This window comes from Nomascus leucogenys, chromosome 4 (genome assembly GCF_006542625.1).
Source record: "Nomascus leucogenys isolate Asia chromosome 4, Asia_NLE_v1, whole genome shotgun sequence".
Taxonomy (NCBI): domain Eukaryota; kingdom Metazoa; phylum Chordata; class Mammalia; order Primates; family Hylobatidae; genus Nomascus; species Nomascus leucogenys.
Window position 1 is genome coordinate 92,398,079 of NC_044384.1, and position 19,244 is coordinate 92,417,322.

Genomic DNA, 19,244 nt, shown 5'->3' on the forward strand with positions numbered 1-19,244 from the left:
TGGCAGAGGAGAAAGGAGTTTCATGGGAGGATGGGGCTTGGAGAGAGATGAGGGAGGGAAAACGGGGGCCGCCATGCATCCTCAGCTTCCGGGGGACTTTGGAGAGGGTCGGGGCTCAGTGGGAGCTGGAGGTTGGTGAAGAGGACCCAGCTCAGGGAACCTTCGTGGTGAATGGGGGGACTTGGAGGGAGGGAGGGAAGGCTGGAGTTTTCTCCATGGGGAAGGACTCTTGGGGACTGTTACAGGGATGGAAGACCAGTTGGGGTCAAGCATACCGTGAGAGTGAGGATGTGGTGGGGTAGTGGAGGCGGCTGAGGCTGAGAGGACAGGCATCGGTTAGGAAAAATGATTCACAGGGAACAAAGTATCCTCAGGGGACCAGGCTCAGAAGGGCTAGTAGGGATCACAGAGAGGCTGTGGGCAGGTGAGTGAACCAGCCTCCAGGGAGATATGTGTCATTAGCAGCCAGGACCTCAGCACGGGACCAGAGCTCAGAATGGGACACTTTGCCCTGCGAGCAGAGGGAGCATGCCCTGGGGTCTGTGCAGGAGAGGCCACATTCTCCCAGACTCTCGGAGTGAACTGGATTGGGGCCCCGGCTGGGTGAAGACAGACTCCAGGAAAAGGGGCAGGAGCTCCGATGGGCAGGAGTGGGCTCAGCCAGGAAGGAACAGAGTAGGGGGTGCTGAAACTTACCAGAGGGCTTGGATTTGGTGGGCTAAGGAGGGAAGGGACTGGAGGGTGGTCTTGGGGGCCTTGGGGACTTGGTTAGGGACAGGATGGGGCAGAGACAGGCAGTCAGGTAGGGGGCCTGCTGGGGCTCGGGGGACTGGAGCTTCGTCAGGAGGGGACTGAGCTGCTGGAACTGAGAGTCAACAGGACAGAAGGGCAGGACCCAGGGGCAGGGGTCCCTGGAGGCAGCAGGGCCCAGCGCTGGGGTGGAGCGCCATGGGGAGAGTGGGAAGAGGAAGAGGGTCTCTCTTGGGGAGGCAGATAGGGAGGGTTCCGGGAGCGGCCAGTCTTCCACGGGGCTGGGGGCTCCGCGAGAGGGATGGGGCCGGATGGGGCGGGGAGGAAGGCTCAGTGGGTCCGGGGTGATGGAGGTGGCGCAGGCACCCTGGTCGGAGGCTGTAGGGGTCCCATCCCTGTGGGACCTTGCAACTCCCCAGGGTCGCGGTTTCCGGCCAGGCCCGCGGCCCCCACCCTCCCGGCAGGAGGAGGCGGGAGGCGGGGATGTGGCTATGCCCGCCGCCGCCGCCGCCGCCGCCGTGAGTCAGGCTCTGGGCTGCAGCCGCGCGGCCGGTCTAGCGCTGCGGAGGGAGCGCAGGCGGCGGGGGAGGCAGCGGCGCCGCCGCCGAGCCCCGCGCGCTCCCCACCCCCTCAAGGTTGGGCCGCTGGGACGCGGATCAGTGGACAGACAGCGGCCCGCGGGACGGCGGAAGGAGGCGCGCACCGAGGCTCAGGGGGTCCGGCCGCGCGCCGAGGAGTCGCTTGTAGGTGAGGAGGCGCCGTCCGGGCGGCTGCGGCAGACCCGGGTCGGGCTGGGGGCCGCAGAGCCTCGGCCGCAGACCCCCCGGCGCGCGCCGCACGGGAGCTGGGCACGCGGGGTGGCGCAGAGCGCGAGCGACTTGGTGCCTCGTTGGAGAAGTGTTCGTTTCGCAGCCTGTCATTGTGCGTCTGTGTATGGCCCGGGGGTGCGTGGCTCCGGGCAAGTGTGCGCGCTTGGGGTGTCCAGGTTGGAGGTGGGGGGCGGTGCGCACGAGTTGGAGACCCCGCACCTGTGCCAGTTTTCGGTGCTCGTGGCTGAGCCTGCGTCGCCTTGTGTGGGGAGTTGTTTACTCGTCAATGGCTCTGAGCGCGCCCGCGGGTGCGCCCGGGGTCTGGAGAGCCCGCGGTGGAGCCCGTGGCAGTGCCCGTGGCGGTATCGGGTGTCCGCGGGCGCCGTGAGCAGGTGCTTTGGCCGCTCTGCTAGCTCTGCCGGTTGACGGCTGAGGCAGCGTCGCTGTGGGTCCGGCGCCCCGTGTGTGCGGGGTTGTTTGGGGTGCTGGGGCGCTCTGTGTTTTGTAACAGTGTCAGTCTCAGCGTTGGTGTGCTTCGGGGCGGGGGGTGCTGTTGTGTGTGTCAGTGGGTGAATGTTTGTGCGCAGATGGCAAAGTGATGAAAGCCCCAGGTCCCTGCCAAGGCTGCTGCGAAGGGCTTTGGCATCGTCCGTGGCCGCCGAGGCCCGGGGCGGGTGGGGGAGGCAGGTGGCAGGCTGGCAGCTGGCGGCCCCCGCAGGGATCTCCGTCTCCACTGGGGCTGTTCTCGGGGCTGCCGGGCATGAGGGTGGGTGCTGGCCGGTGGGCCGGGCCCAGCTCGCTCTCACTTTCTCCTCTCCAGGCCCAGGGCCCCGGCCAGTGCCCAGCCCCGCTGGGAGCCCCGGCCAGCACCACGGACGGCGCCCAGGAAGCCCGAGTCCCCCTGGACGGGGCCTTCTGGATCCCGAGGCCCCCGGCAGGTTCACCCAAGGGCTGCTTCGCTTGCGTGTCCAAGCCCCCTGCCCTGCAGGCTCCAGCGGCCCCTGCCCCTGAGCCCTCGGCCTCTCCCCCGATGGCGCCCACACTGTTCCCCATGGAGTCCAAGAGCAGCAAGACCGACAGCGTGCGGGCTGCCGGCGCGCCCCCCGCCTGCAAGCACCTAGCCGAGAAGAAGACGATGACCAACCCCACGACCGTCATCGAGGTCTACCCGGACACCACCGAGGTGAACGACTATTATCTGTGGTCCATCTTCAACTTCGTCTACCTCAACTTCTGCTGCCTGGGCTTCATCGCCTTGGCCTATTCCCTCAAAGTGAGCCCGGGCGGTGGCAGGGGACAAGGGCGGGCTGGAGAGGTGGTGCCGGCAGGACAGTCCCTGGCTGGCGGCTTTCGGCCCCTCTCCCTCTCAGGGGAGCACACGGGTAGAGCAGGTGCAGCTGAGGGGCCAAAGGATCAAAGGACAGTGAGGGGTCCTGATCGTGGGTCCCAGATAGGTCGGGGTACTGGCTAGGTCTGGGCGGGCAAGGGTCTGCCCTTCCCTCTCCCTAGCCATCAGGGCCTGGCTTTCTGCTCAGCCAGCTCAGCAGAACCTGTAGGAGGGGCTGGGAGCGGGGGTTGGGGGGGCGTTGCTCGGACTCAGGGGACATGGGACGTAGACCTGGGCAGCAGCCACTTCTCCGTGTACAGGGATGGGGCCAGCATGGGGCTGAAGAGGGCTTGGAATCCTACCCCTATGGAAAGGAAGAGGGGCCACCTTCTTATCCTCTTCACCCAGAGCCCAAGGGCAGGTGCTTACACAGCTCTGCCAAGCCCTGCGTGGAGACCAGTCCTGGGTGGCCAGGGCAGCCCAGGGAAGAGGGGTGTAAACAGGTCCTGCACCTCCCCAGCCCCCACCCTGAGAGGGCATGACTTCCAGAATCACCTCAGTGCAGCGAGAAGAGCTGACTGGTAGCAGAGCAGGTGCTGGGCAGACATGACCCTGTCTCCCTGAGGGCAAGGTGGAGCAGCAGGGACGGAGACGGTGGGAGGGAGGCTGTGATGGGCTCACAGTGAGGGGGTCAGCCCTGTATAAATGTATCTGGTGCTGGAGCCCTTCCTGGGGAAGGGAGCGTGAGAGTGAGGGCAGGCCCGGGTGCCCTCCTCCCCACCCCCACACACCGGAAGGAAGGGCTTGGCTCACGTTTAGCCCGATCATCACATTTCCCCAGCTCAGACTTGAGTGGCCAAGGCCAGATGTACTCCACCAATGCAGCTGCCCTGCCGGGTGGGGGAAAAGACAGGGGATGCAGGGAGAGAAGAGACTGGGCAGAGGCTGGCTGGGAGGAAGAACGCCTGGCCAGCTTCGCCTCTGCTCCATCCTTGAGCTCGAGCCCCACCCCGCCCGGCATCGCAACTGCGGTCAGCTTTCCCGTCCTGCTCCTGACTCATCATCATTGCCAACCCTTGTGTTGCCCACTGGCACGGGCACCTTCAACCTCGGGCCTGCGGACCCATCCCTGGGCTCTGACACAGGGGCCTGTGTGTGAGCCAGCACGTGCCAGTGTGTGTACTCACATGTAATTGCATAAGTGGGTGTATACTGTGAGTGTAACTGTATGTGTGCATGTGAATGCATTGTGTGCATGAGTGTGTACATATATTTTTGTGTGTGCGTGTGTGTGCATGTGTATGAGTGTGTGTAGGCATGAGTGTATTTGCGTGTGTGTACACGTGCATGCATATGTGTGCATGTGTATGTAATCACGTGGGTGCACATGGTGTGTGGAAATGTGTGTGCACAAGTGTGTGAGGGCGTGTGTGCATGTGTGGTGTGTGTATGTATCTGTGTGCATGTGTGTAATCGCATGTGTGTGCAGGGTGTGTAGATGTGTGTGCACAATGTGCGAGGGTATGTGCATGTGTGCTGTATGTACCTGAGTGTGTGCACGTGTGTAATCACGCGTGTGTGTGCATGGCACATGTAAATGTGTGTGCACAAGTGTGTGAGGGTGTGTGTGCCTGTGTGTTGTCTGTATGTACCTGAGTGTGCACTTGTGTGTAATCACACGAGTGTGCATGGCACGTGTAAATGTGTGTGCACAAGTGTTTGAGGGTGTTTGTGCCTGTGTGCTGTCTGTATGTACCTGAGTGTGCACGTGTGTGTAATCACATGTGAGTGTGCATGGCACATGTAAATATGTTGGTCTAATGGGTGGGTGGACAGAGGACACATGATGAGATGGAAGAAGCACCACAGTGTTTCAGAAAAGGAATACTTCATTCCCAGTTTGGGGTGAGGCTGGAGGACCTCTAGGAGGAGGCAGCAATTTCACTGGGCCTTGAAGCTTGGTGAGGGGAAGGGTGTTTCAGGCGGGGAAAATGGCATAAACTAAGACACGTAGGTGGGGCAGTCTAGGGGGTCATGAGGGGTGTGCCTGTGTGCTGTCTATATGTACCTGAGTGTGCACGTGTGTGTAATCACACGTGTGTGTAATCACACGTGTGTGTACATGGCACGTGTAAATGTGTGTGCACAAATGTGTGAGGGTATGTGCCTGTGTGCTGTCTGTATGTACCTGAGTGTGCGTGTGTGTACTCACACATGAGTGTGCATGGCACGTATAAATGTGTGTCCACAAGTGTGTGAGGGTGTGTGCATGTGTGCTGTGTGTATGTACCTGAGTGTGTGTATGTGTGTGTAATAGCACGAGTGTGCATGGCACGTGTAAATGTGTGTACACAAGTGTGTGAGGGTGTGTGCCTGTGTGCTGTATGTACCTGAATGTGCATGTGTGTAATCACACGTATGTGGTTCATGTAAATGTGTATGCACAAGCGTGTGTGTGTATGTGTGATGTGTGTATGTACCTGAGTGTGCATGTGTGTGTAATCATACGTGAGTGTGCATGGTACGTGTAAATGTGTGTGCACAAGTGTATGAGAGCATGTGTGCATGTGTGGTGAGTATATGTTCCTGCGTGCGTGTGTGCTCACACGTGCGAGCGCACATGTGTGTAGCAGCAACAAAGGAAAGAGGCCCCTGGAATTGGGGGTCATGCCTCCGACCAGCTCCAGCTGTGGCTCCCCGGACCAATCCTGAGCAGAGAGCTCCAGTGTTGGGGGGCTGTAGCTGCAGCTGGGGGAGCTCTGCCTCCCCTCTCTCTGTGCTCTGCCAACAGCCTGCGGACATGGGTCTGGCTGCCTGGGCTCCTGTCCGGAAGCTGTCCCTCCTCCCGCTTGGCTCAGGCTGTGGCTGGCCGGCTGGCATGGGGCAGGCCCATCTGGCTCGGGTTGTAGGTAGGTCAGGGATTTCTGGATGGTGCCGGGTTTCTGGAGGGGTTGGGGGTGGTGTGAGGTTGGCCCTTCTGAGGGTCAGGGACGGCTCATTACACCTCCTCCCAGGCCTGCTCCTCCTGTGTCCTTCCTGCGGTGGGCGGGGGCAGCCAGGGCAGAGCGGCTTTGGGGCATACCTGGGAGTGGATGCAAGGTGAGCTGTCTCCATCCTGGGCAGAAGGGAGGACGGAACTGGCTGGCTGTGGACCCTACGCCTGGGAATGCATCCATCTGGTCACCCAGCTGCAGGTCTCCTGACCTGCACCCTACACCAAGGGCACGGGGCGGACCTGGGGTCAGAAGGTCTTGGCTAAAATCCGAGCTCTTGGGACAGACAAGCCATCTTGCCTCGCTGAGCCCCTGTTCCCTCATCTGTTCACAAAACAAATAGAAACAAAACAACATTCAAGCCAGCACACGTGAGCAGGGCGGAGACCCGCATGCAGTGATATGAACTAGACAGTGTGTCCTTGCCTGCCCCCACGTGTCCATCCACCCGTCCCGCCATCCGTCCACCCCCCACCCACATGGGCCAATTCAGCTCAACGCAGGCTGGATCTGCAGCGCAGAGATTGAAGCCTTATTTTGCACAGCCTGGTGTCCGGGGAAGGCAGAGATACAAAAAGTCAATTCTCCATTCATGCCGCCTCCACACGCTGCCTCCTGATGACCACTGGCTCCCGCGGTCAGCTGGATGATGGCCAGCCGTCTCATCTCAGCATCCAAGCCGCGTTTTTAACCCTTCTGGCCTCAGCAGTTCCCCGCCCCGGTCACTCGGCAAATGTGATGTGAGCGATGTGCATGTCCTGGTTTGCATGTGCACATCCTCAGCCTGGAGAGCTTTTGTGAGATCTGGGTCTCTCTTATGCAAAGCCTACAGAGGCAGTCCTGCCCCAGCCACATCTGCTCACCCCAGCCAATCTGTGCCCAAGGCAGAGCTGGCCAACAGATGGGTCAAGACATGTTGGTCTAATGGGTGGGTGGACAGAGGACACATGATGAGATGGAAGCAGCACCACAGTGTTTCAGAAAAGGAATACTTCATTCCAAGTTTGGGGTGAGGCTGGAGGACCTCTAGGAGGAGGCAGCAATTTCACTGGGCCTTGAAGCTTGGTGAGGGGAAAGGTGTTTCAGGCGGGGAAAATGGCATAAACTAAGACACGTAGGTGGGGCAGTCTAGGGGGTCGGCAAGGCCCCTGTCCTCAGTGGGAAATGGAAGACTTTCCTGGAAGAGTGCCTGAGGCAGTGCGGTGAGGGGTTTGAAAACCTCATGAGGGGCTGGGCTCTCATCTGTAGGAGACATGGAAGAGAAGGATATGATCAGTGCCATGAAATCTGCAACCAGTGTAGGGGAAGGGGACAAGACAAGCCTCGAGGCAGAAGGTTCAAGTCCCAGTGTGGTGGTCCAGGTGGGAGAGCTTGTGAGCTGGGGATGGGGATGGGAGAGGAGGAACTGGTTTTGGATGTACACACTAGCCCACTCACTCCTTTCTGAATATCAGCATCACACATTTATCTTTCCCATCCTCCCTCCATCTATCATTCATCCATCTTCCATCCATCCATTCTCCATCTGTCCATCCATCCATATCCATCCATCCATCCATCCATCCATCCATCCATCCATCCGTCCATCTGTCCATCCATCCATATCATCCATCCATCCATCCATCCATCTGTCCATCTATCCATCCTCCATTCAGCCATCCTCCATCTGTCCTTCATCTATCCATCCATCCATCCATCCATCCATCCTCCATCCATCTATCCATCTACCCTCCATCCATCTGTCTATCCATCCTCCATTCATCCATCCATCCTCCATCTGTCCATCCTCCATCCATCCATCCATCTTCCATCTGTCCATTCTTCATCTGTTGATCCATCCATCCTCCATCTGTCCCTCCATCCATATCCATCCATCCATCCATCTATTCATCCTCCATCCATCTATCCATCCATCCTCCATCCATCCTCCATCCATCCATCCACCCTCCATCCATCCTTCATCCATCCATCCACCCTCCATCCATCCATCCATCTTTCATCCATCCATCCATCTGTCCATCCATCCATCGTCCCTCTGTCCATCCTCCATCCATCTATCCATCCATCCTCCATCCATCTGTCCATCCATCCATCCTCCATCCATCCATCCTCCATCTGTCCATCCATCCAACCATCATCTGTCCATCCTCTCTCTGTCCATCCATCCAAACTTATATTCAATTCATCCTCCCACATTCCCTTCAACCCCTCCAAATAGCCACCCAAACTTCCATCCACCTGTGTTCACATATGATCATTCAGGCTCCCCTCCCTGCCCTGCTCTCCCATCCTGTCCCCACCAACCTTATGCATCAACTCACTAAACTATTCATGTAGTCTCACTTTCTCAGTAATTGCCCACTTTCCTTCCCAGCCCTACCTGTCAATAGACCCAAACATCCCTCCATCCTGTGACCTCATATGGCAACACATCTATTCACCCTTCAAGACATCCACCCGCCCTTCCTCCTGCTGCTCCCCTAACTGAGTCACACTCACCCATTCACTGAGTGCCTCCTTCATACTCAGCCTGCCTCAGCTCACCCCATCTGTCAGCACAATCCAGCCACTGTCACTTTCTCTATTCCCTCCCTCCTCATCCACCCTGTCTCTAACTGCTCATGCATCAATTTCTCACGTTCTTTTCCCTCTCATTTTTTTCTTTTCCTTTCTTTTGCCCCACTTTTCGGCCATGCATTCTCCCCTTCTATCCCCTTCATTCTTTCTACCATCTGCCTACCTGCTTTACCAATATAGCTAATCATTCAGCCATAAAATGTCCATTCTGTCTTTGTTTCCTCTCAGGCATGTGTCCACCCACCCCACCATTCATCTCATTGCCCATCTGGCCTTCCAGGCACAACCATCCCACCTTTCCTTCCTTGGCTTTATTCATATATCCCGTTCACGTGCCTCCAAGTTGAGTGGCGTGAGCCTGTCCAGCCTGCTCTAACGAATTATCATAGATTAGTTGGTTTATAAACACTGGGTATTTACTTCTCACTGTTCTGGAGGCTGGAAGTCTGAGATCAGGGTGCCAGCATGGTCAGGTTCTGATCAGGACCCTCTTCTGGGTTGCAGGCTGTCGACTTCTGTGTCCTCATTTGCCAGTAGGGCTAAGGGCCTCTCTGGGGCCCCTTTTATAAGAGTGCCAATCCCACGCATGACCTAATCCTCTCAAGAGCCCCACTTCCTACCATCACTTTAGGGGTTAGCATTTCAATACAGGAATTTGGTGGACAGAAACATTCAGACCCTAACATTGCCGTTCATCCATTTATATGTCATCCATTCCTGTGTTTCCTCTCCCCTGTTCCTCCAGTGACCTGTTCCATCCATCTCTATAGCCAGAGCCAGTTCCTCTCTGTACCCACATCTACCCACCCCCACTCTTTTTCCTTCACACATTCACCCATCTGTCATCCATCAATATTCAGTCATAGAAGAACTGCCTGGCCACCTAGCCCTCAATTCATCATCAGAATGTCCTTCCATTTTCCTTCCTTCCTTGCTTCGATGGACTCACCCAACTCCCAGCCGTCAGCCTGTTCTCTCTCCCGCTCTCCACCTCCCTCTCCTCTACCCATCCAGCACCATCCATCACCCCTGCACCCACATGGCTGCCCCATCTTCCATGCCCCACCTCTGCTTGTGCTTTTCAGCCAATTCCGCCATCCAGCACCCTTGTGCCCCCTTTGCCTTCCCTGCTTCTTGACCCACTCTTCTCAGGCCCCTTTCCTAATTGCTTTTGACTGCCTAACCTTCTGACACTGCAGGGCTCCAGGGCTCAGCCCTCCATCCTCTCCTTCCTTCATGTTCACTCCCTTGGTGCCCCATCCAGTCCCATGGTTTTGGTATTAGGCCATTCTTGCACAGCTGTAAAGAAATACCTGAGAGAGAGTAATTTATAAGAAAAGAGGTTTAATTGGCTCATGGTTCGGCAGGCTGTACAGGCAGCACGGTGCTGGTATCTGCTTCTGGGGAAGCCTCAGGAGGCTTCCAGTCATGGTGGAGGGCAAAGTGGGAGCAGGCACCTCACATGGCAAGAGTGGGAGCAAGGGAGAGATAAGGGGGAGGCGCCTCACACTTTTAAGCAACCAGCTCTCAGGAATTCACTCACTGTGGTGAGGACAGCATCAAGCCATGAGATCTACACGCATGACCCAAACACCTCCCGCCAGGCCCTCTCCAACACTGGGGATCACGGCAACATAAATTCGACGGGGACATGTGTTCAAACTATATCAGTTTTAAATACCATCTTTTTGCTGATGCTTCTCAAATTTATATCTCTGCCCTAGACCTCATCTTTGAACTCCAGACTCACACAAATTGCTATGCCAAGTGTCTGCTATATATCTAAAGGGCATCCCTAACTTGACATGTCAGAAATCAAACTGCTAAGCGAGTCTTCCTTTTGCAGCCTTCTACAACTCCCTGTTCAGTTGATCAAGCCCCAAAAACCTTGAGATCATGTCAAGTTCCATGCTGTTTATCACACTCTACACCTGATCCCAGCAAACACCATCAGCTCCGCCTTCCATGCATGTCCAGGAGCTGGTCAGGTCTCACTACCTTCACTGCTGCCCTGGTCCAAGCCACCCTCACCCTCCCCTGGACCATTCAATCCACCTCTCTCTGCCTGCTCAGCTATCTGTTCTTTGTTATTTTGAGATGGAGTCTTGCTCTATTGCCCAGGCTGGCGTGCAGTGGCACAATGTTGGCTCACTGCAACCTTCGCCTCCTGAGTTCAAGCGATTCTCCTGCCTCCGCCTCCCGAGTAGCTGGGATTACAGGTGCAAACTACCATGCCCGGCTAATTTTTGTATTTTTAGTAGAGACGGGGTTTCACCTTGTTGGTCAGGCTGATCTCGAACTCCTGACCTCGTGATCTGCCTGCCTTGACCTCCCAAAGTGCTGGGATTACAGGCGTGAGCCACCATGCCTGGCCTCCGCCATCTTCTTAGCACAGTGGCCAGCACTACTTCGTTCACATATGTCATATCACATTCATCTTTCCGGCTCTAAATGACTAAAAAGCACCCACAGAGCCTGCACCGTGCTCCTGGCTGGTCTCCTCGGAACATATGTCCTCCCCTTCTCTCTCTGTGATCTGCTGCCCCTACTCTGCACCTAGTCCTCAGAAGCACTGGGCCCTGCACAGAGAGCTCTATATTCCCAGGACATGCCTCCCTGCAGATGAACACATGGCCGAGTCTGTCACGTTCTTCTGACCTTTCCTCAAGTATCTCCCACCCCACAAGGTCTTCCCTGGCCACCGAGCTAGACTTGCACCTCCTACAGCACTATCTGTTCCCCTGAGCCTCTTCAGGTTTCTTTTTAGCACATTGAGCACATTACATGTTTTACTTATTTACTGCGTTTATTTTCTGTATCTTCTCCCTACAATGTAAGCTGCGTGAGGACAGAGACTGTTTTATTCCTTGTGATATACGCAGGACCTAGAACAGCAACTACTCAGAGCAGGCACTAAGCAAATATTGATTGATGATTGATTGATTAATGAATCTGTCTACCCATCTACCATCCAGTGGTCTACACTGTATCAACAACCCTCCTTCCTTTCTATTATCCACCAGTCTTACCCATCCAAAGCACATCATAAATTCATTTATCTACCTGTTCCACCCATTTAGCATATGGATCTGTCCCAGCCATCCAGCATCCATTACTATATCCAGCCATGGACCTGCTCCAGCCATCCAGCGTGCATTCAGAAACCCATCTGTGCACCTGCCCTTCCAGTCTGGCATCCGTTCCTATATTCCTGTAACCACCTGTCCATTCATTCAAATCACGTGAAGTTCCATTCTTTTTTTTTCTTTTCCTTTTTTTTTTTTTTTGAGATGGAGTCTCACTCTGTAGCCCAGGCTGGAGTGCAGTGGCACAATCTCAGCTCACTGCAACCTCTGCCCTCCGAGTTCAAGCAATTCTCCTGCCTCAGCCTCCCGAGTAGCTGGGATTACAGGCGCCTGCCACTGCTAATTTTTTTTGTATTTTTAGTAGAGACGGGGTTTCACCATCTTGGCCAGGCTGGTCTTGAACTCCCGACCTCATGATCCACCGCCTCGGCCTCCCAAAGTGCTGGGATTACAGGCATGAGCCACTGCGCCCGGACTCCATTCTTTTTATTACACTGCAAGCCTGATCCCAGCAAACACTGTGAGCTCCACCTTCAACACATGTCCAGAAGTTGGCCGGGTCTCATCACCTTCTCTGCCGCTGCCCTGGTACAAGCCATCATGAACACATGAACACACATTTTCGTGTATTCACCTATTTGCCTGTCTTGCCCACTGAACATGCTCTCACATAATCCACACATCCCCTCCCATCCAGCAGCCATTCACTTACCCACTTACCCAGATGCCCCACCCATGTGGCATACATTTGCATGTCCATCTGTCCACTTGGACACACATTCATATGTTCGTCTGTGCACCTGTTACCCCACCCAGCATATACAGACGGTCCCCATCTTATGATGGTTTGATGTATGCTTTTTCAACTTCACAATGGCAGGAAAGCCATAGGCACTCAGTATGCTCCTCAGCTTACTGGGCTTGTGAAAAACACATCACACGAAAATGCGTATGAAACTTTTAACTCATGACACTTTAAACTTATGATGGGTTTATTGGACTGTAGCCCCATTGTACATCAAGAAGCATTGTATTCATAAATTCAGCTATCTGCCTGTCCCACTCATCCAACATACATTCTTATATCCATCCAGCCCTCCTCCCCACCCAGCGCAAGTTTCTACATCCATTTCTCTGTCCCATACACACGGTCTCCATCCGTATAACCCCTCAGCTCTATCCACCCACCTTCCCGATCACGGGATCACTCCCCTGCCCTCCTCTTCCCTATCTTCTTTAGCTATGGCCGCCATTTTCCATGCACCCAATACTCCTGCTGCCTCAGCCTCCTGCCCTCCACTCCATCCTTTTTTGACACCCAGTGTTTCATCCTCCCTCTGCCACGTTATTCCTCACTCCAAGTATCCAACAAAGAAATCATGACCAAAAGTTTGTTTTAGGAATTCAGAGTTGTCTTGGTATAAGAAAATCAATAAATATAATCTACCATATTAATGAATTAGAGAAGGAAACAATACGTTTATCTTGTGGAAATTCTAATGCAATCATAGACCTTTAATGATAAGATGAGCATTATCCTTCCTGGTACCTTGAGCTCAAGAATGAGACTCAGCAGCTTGTCCTCATCGCTGCTGTCTGGGATCACTCTGGAATCTTCTTTGCCTCCATGACAGGAGCTTACTTTGGCCCAGGCACTCTGGTGGAGTTTCACATCCATCAATTCATTAAGCCTTTCCCACAACCCTGGGAGGCAGCGCTGTTGTCATCTTCATGTTACAGATGAGGAAATGAGCAGAAGAGTGAGTTGTTAGCTGGCCTAAGGCTGCACAGTCTATGACCTGCAGAATCAGGATTGAAATCCAGTCAGTGTTTCTGCATCTATGCTTTAACCTCTGTGCTGTGCTGTATAGGAATAGACTGCAAGGAGGAAATAGAACTACTAGTATTTGCTGTAGATATGATTTATTATTAAGAACATGTGGTCAATTAGTACAATATGATAGTTTAGCTGGATACAAAATCAGTTAGACATACAATTTTAAAATATACTTTTACATTATAATAAAAAGCAAAATAAATAGACTAAGATTAAGTCTAACAAAAGATGTCATAGCTCTTTCTGGAGAAAGTTGTACAACTTTATTTTAGCAAAGGCATCAAATAAGACCTCAATAAGTGGGTGACACATTCAGTCCTTATAAAGGAATACAAATTTCAATGCAGATGTAGTTTCCTCCAAAACTACTAGCATAAGAACCCAATGAGAGCATAGACTTTCTTCCTGCCTCCTTCCTTACCCTGATTCCTCAATACCTGCTTCTTCCCATCTTCGATCTCTCCATTTTGATAGCATGTTCTGTACAATTTATCTTCCAAGTCACCTACTTGCCCACTCGCCCTTGTTCCCTCCCTTCCCTTCCCTCTCCAACTTTTTTTCCAGCTCCACTCCATTGACTCCACTCCATCTATTCAACTCACTCCCCTCCATCCACTCTATCCATTCCATTCACTCCATTCCATCCATTCCATTGACACCACTCCATCCATTCCATCCACTCCACTCCATCCATTCCATCCACTCCACTCCATCCACTCCATCCATTCCACTCACTCAACTCCATCCACTCCACTCACTCCACTCCATCCACTCCATCAATTCCATGGACTCCACTCCATCCATTCCATTCACTCCACTCCATCCAAGCCATCCTACTCCATCCATTCCACTCCATCCACTTCACTCCATCCATCCATTTCATCCACTCCACTCCATCCATTCCATCCACTCCACTCCATCCATTCCATCCATCACTCCATCCATTCCATCCACTCCACTCCATCCATTCCATCTGCTCCACTCCATCCATTCCATCCACTCCACTCCATCCACTTCACTGCATTCACTCCATCACTCCACTCCACTCCATCCATTCCATTCACTCCATTCCATCCGTTCCATCCATCCACTTCACTCCATCCACTCCATCCACTTCACTGCATTCACTCCATCGATTCCATCCACTCCACTCCATCCACTCCACTCTATTTCACTCCACTGCATTCACTCCATGTACTCCATCCATCACTCCATCCACTCCATCCATCCACTCTACTTCACTCCATCCACTCCATTACTCCACTCCACTCCATTCATTCCATTCACTCCACTCCATCCATTCCACCCACTCCACTCCATCCATTCCATCCACTCCACTCCATCCATTCCATCCACTCCACTCCATCCATTCCATCCACTCCACTCCATCCACTCCTCCACTTCACTGCATTCACTCCATCGATTCCATCCACTCCACTCCATCCACTCCACTCTATTTCACTCCACTGCATTCACTCCATGTACTCCATCCATCCACTCCATCCATCACTCCATCCACTCCATCCATCCACTCTACTTCACTCCATCCACTCCATTACTCCACTCCACTCCATTCATTCCATTCACTCCACTCCATCCATTCCACCCACTCCACTCCATCCATTCCATCCACTCCACTCCATCCATTCCATTCACTCCACTCCATCCATTCCACCCACTCCACTCCATCCATTCCATCCACTCCACTCCATCCATTCCATCCACTCCACTCCATCCATTCCATCCACTCCACTCCATCCATTCCATCCACTCACTCCTCCATTCCATCCACTCACTCCACTCCATCCACTCCATCCATTCCATCCACTCCACTCCATCCATTCCATCCATTTCACTCCGTCCATTCCATCCACTTCACTCCGCTCCACTCCATCCATTCCATCCACTCCACTCTATTTCACTTCACTGCATTTTGCCCCACTTCATTCCATTGCATTCCACTCCACTGAATTGCATTCTCTCTTTCCCTTCTCCACTCCATCTTCTTTTTTCTCTCCTCTCCCTTTGTTCTTTCCACTATTCTGCCTTCTCCATCCATCCACCCAGAGGCTAATCCATTTATGCTTCCATTCTTCCACTCAATTATGCACCCTTCGCCCTGACCACCCATCTATACCCTGTCTGTCCACTCTTCCGACCTGGGTCTCCTGTCCACCTGCCTAACCTGCACACTGAGGGATCCAGGCATTAGTCAGCCCCAGTATCTACTGCCCACCTTCCTTCTTTCAGCCCAGCTCCAATCTACTAAGGCAAAGATTTTTTGCCCCTTCCTCTCTTCCTCTCTTTCCATTCTCCTTCTCTTCCTCATCCTAGAACTTGGTTTCTTCTTACAGCAAACACGCACATATTTGTGGAGGTGATAGAAGGAAAGAGTGCTGAGGAGGGGAGGGCCCTATAACTCATTCTGAATGAAGGTTGCTTCTTGGAAATGAGTCCAGCTCAGTCCACTGCCTCCCCAAGGCTTCCTGAGTGCCAGCCCACTCCCTTTACCTTAATATCCCTCCCCAAAGGCCCTGGAGACTGCTGTCTCTCCTGCCAATGCACAACGCTCGTCCTCAGGGCATCCCAGTTAATTTTAAATGAGGCAGAACCAATCAAATTAGGAAACAGTTGTGTCGCCCCATCCTCCAATCATATTCTCTCTGAGGCCAACTTCTTTTATTTTAATCATTTAAAACTTGCAAAAAAGAAAAAACAAAGAATTTCTTTATATACTTCACCCAGTTGCCCCAATGTTTTAACATTTTACCATATTTGCTTTTCTCTCTCTCTATAAATACATCTTACCTACTTTATAAACCAGTTGAGGGTTGAGAGGTTTCAGACATGATGCCCCCATGCCCCTAAGTTCATCAGTGTACAGTGCCCCAGGGCAGAAACATGTTCCTATAGAACCATCGTTCATTTGTCAGCTCTCGGAAACAAGGCACTGATATTGTGCTGAGCACTGTGGCACCGGCCCTGCTGGGCTCCTGGATGCTCCAAGGCCCTGCTCCCTGGCTGACTGCCCATTTCCTGTCCTCCTCCCGTCTTCAGGTGCGAGACAAGAAGCTTCTCAATGACCTGAATGGAGCCGTGGAGGATGCAAAGACGGCCCGGCTGTTCAACATCACCAGTTCTGCCCTGGCAGCCTCCTGCATCATCCTCGTCTTCATCTTCCTGCGGTACCCCCTCACCGACTACTAAGGCCCACCAGGCACGGCTGCTGGCGGAGACAAGCACTGAGACATGTTTATTCTCATGGTCCCTGAAACGCAGGATCCCATGAGGTTGCGGCAGGGCAGGGCTTCTTGTCCTGGGGCCCCCTTGAGCTGTGAACTGGGCAGCAAGGCCATCAGAAGCTGAGTACAGCAAGGGGGCAGTGAGCTTGGCCCTCAGCCCACCCCCTCCGCCTCCTGGCCTCCGCCCTGCCTGTGTCTGGGGCCTGGGGGTTTCTCCCCTTGCTGCTGCACCCTGGCTTCCAGTGTCTGTGTCCCTGCCCTCACGTGCCCCTTCCCAGGCTCCTGGGGCCCCTTGGACCTGACACCTAGCAGGAAGGGCTTATGCAAAATTGTCCCAGGATGAGAGGACTCACTCTATGCTCCCTGACCCTGCCTCCTCCATGCTGTGACCCCGCTCAGAGGCCTTGTGTCTGTGAACTTTCAATGAAATACCCAAGCAGCTCTAGCCCAGCCTTCTACTTTGTGTCCCTGGCAGGGCCTGGAGAAGTCTGGAGGCTTTGCAAGCCTCCTTCAGGAGCTGCCTGGTGGTCAGGGCCCCTGGTGCTGTGTCCCAGCAGACTGCAGGAGACCATCTGCTCCATCACAGCTGTGCCAGATGGTGAAAGGGAGGGTGGGCATTTGGTGGAGGTACCCCAAACTCGAGTCGCTTAGAGGGTCAGGCAGCCTCCTGGGGGGATGCAAGGGGGTAGGGCACAGCCTCAGCTGCCTGCATTGGCCAAATCAGAGCAAAGGAAACCACAAATTCACTCAGAAGGAAGCAGCAGGCAGAGACGATAGACCCCTGGCTAACCCCTGTCCCTCCTGGAGGGCTCTGGTACCCAGGCAGGCCCCTTTACCTCTCTCCTGCCCATCTCCTGAGCTGTAAAATAGGAAAATGGCCTTTCACTTCTACAATCACTGTGAAAATGAACTGAAGATGCCATTCAAAGGCCGAGGCCAGCGCCCTGACGGCCCACGGCATGTGCAGTCTGCAACGTGGGAGGTGGGATGCAGGGATGGGCTCTGCCCCTTGGAACTCAGGCATAGTCATGGGGGTGCCGGTCAGCCCTGAAGACAAGTCTGATGAGGGCGCGCTAGGAAAAGCGCAGGGCGTCAGCGAGGCACACGAAGGAGGCGGGGAGGTGAAGATGGAGAAGAAGCCGAGGCAGTGGCCGTGGGTGTGGAGCCTTGCGCCGTGGGGGCCCAGCTGGTCTGGGAAACCTCAGGAAATCCCACAGCACAGGTGCGCAGTGGGAAGGACTCGCTATCCCGTGGGAAGGCAGGCGAACTTTCCCAGGGAAGGGGCATGGCCGTGCGCCTCATGTTTTGGGAAGCTTGTGCCCCCTGGGGTAGCGAGGCCAGCTTGGAGGGGAGTCCAGTGGACAGAGGTGGATGCAAGTGGAGGGAGCTGAGCCTGGGCTGGGGCTGGCGGCAGAGGGCTGGACAGCAGGGCACCTGTGTGGCAGCTGTGCAGGCAGTGGGGTTGACTGGTTTAGGAGGTAAGGTGGGGGAGACCGGAGGACTCCTGTCCCTTGACTTGGACAGCCCAGTGGAGAGGGCTGTGTACCAACAGCAGGAAACCAGGGAGAAGAAGATGTTGACTCTGAGATGCCAAGCAGAGAAGAGGAGAGCCCTCTGGGCTGGAGACGTGGGGTGCCTCGGAAGGGAGGACTTTGAGCAGCGGCAGATGGGACAGACGCAGGGGACAGGGCACAGCCGTGGCAGGAGTGCAGCGAGCAAGATTCTGCTGACAGTCCTGACCCAGAAACCTGCAGAGGAAGGGAGGGTGGCCAGTACCTGCCCATGGGCCTGGGGTGCAGCCCAGGCGGAGGTGGAGGGGGTGCTCAGGGAAGAGGGCAGGGGAGTGTGTGACCTCAAAATGGGAGGGCTTGGGGGTCAGAGTTGGGAGAGGGGACAGGGTGGGGACCATGTGGGACTCTTGAGCACCGACCCTTGACCCCAGGCAGTGGTGAGGTGGGAGGGCAGGAGGCGGTGGGCTGTGAGGCTGATGCGGGGCTGCACGGAGCTGTCATTGAGCCTCTTGGAGGATGGTGGGAGAAGCGCCAGGGGCGGCTGAACGCCTTGCCGAGCCTGTGGGCAGCCTGCCTGGTTGTGGGCACTTCGGATGCTTGCACCATTAGACCCAGAGGCTTCCTGGACGAGCCTGGGCCGGAAGATGATGGCAGAGGCTGCTGGGCCTTGGAAGAGAGAGGGTCCTGGTTTCTAGTTCCTGGGGCACCTAGGGGAGACCTGGGTCCTGTGCCATGAGGTCAGCTAAGGCCGACCCCAGTGTCCAGGTGTCTCCCATGTTATGCCTGGGAGGGAAGAAAGTAGAGGGGCAAATGCTTTCTTTGCCTATTTTCCTTAAAACTTTGGTGCCAGTGCTGGTGGCTGCCTGGGACAGGGGCCAGGAGGAAACACACCTGCATTAGGGAAGCCCTCAGCCAGCTTTTCCCTGGGATGTGCCTGTGCCTGGCTGGAGCTTTCTGAGTTCATGTTGGGGAAATGGAACTGTCACCTTCCAGCCAGTAAAGGCACCCCTAGCTCTTGGCATGTTTGTATTCAACTCCGGGCAATGTGGGGCTACAAAGGCCTCTGGCTTCCACACCCTGGGGACCGGGGGAGGGCTGGTGCTCCCGTGGTG

At 54.7% G+C, this 19,244-nt stretch overlaps 1 protein-coding gene across 3 annotated transcripts; it reads left to right on the forward strand.

Annotated features, from left to right (window-relative positions):
* The first annotated feature begins 1,015 nt into the window (after window positions 1–1,015).
* IFITM10 (interferon induced transmembrane protein 10) lies at window positions 1,016–17,066 on the forward strand. 3 transcript variants are annotated; one of them, XR_004029728.1, is made up of 3 exons: window positions 1,016–1,497; window positions 2,380–2,742; window positions 16,437–17,066. XR_004029728.1 is itself a non-coding variant. In XM_030811507.1 (3 exons), the coding sequence occupies exons 2-3, from the start codon at window positions 2,590–2,592 to the stop codon at window positions 16,584–16,586; spliced, it is 393 nt and encodes a 130-aa protein (XP_030667367.1). In that variant the 5' UTR covers window positions 1,047–1,671; window positions 2,380–2,589; the 3' UTR covers window positions 16,587–17,066. The 3 variants fall into 3 exon arrangements, 2 of the variants coding, with proteins under 2 accessions (XP_030667367.1, XP_030667366.1); XM_030811507.1 differs by having other exon boundaries at window positions 1,047–1,671; window positions 2,380–2,832; XM_030811506.1 differs by having other exon boundaries at window positions 1,047–1,497; window positions 2,380–2,832.
* The last annotated feature ends 2,178 nt before the right edge of the window (window positions 17,067–19,244 follow it).

Coding starts and splice junctions, on each gene's coding strand:
- IFITM10 (XM_030811507.1), top strand. CDS start 2,590: ATGGCGCCCACACTGTTCCCCATGGAGTCCAAGAGCAGCAAGACCGAC. Junction 2,833..16,436: donor CCTTGGCCTATTCCCTCAAA/GTGAGCCCGGGC, acceptor TCCCGTCTTCAG/GTGCGAGACAAGAAGCTTCT.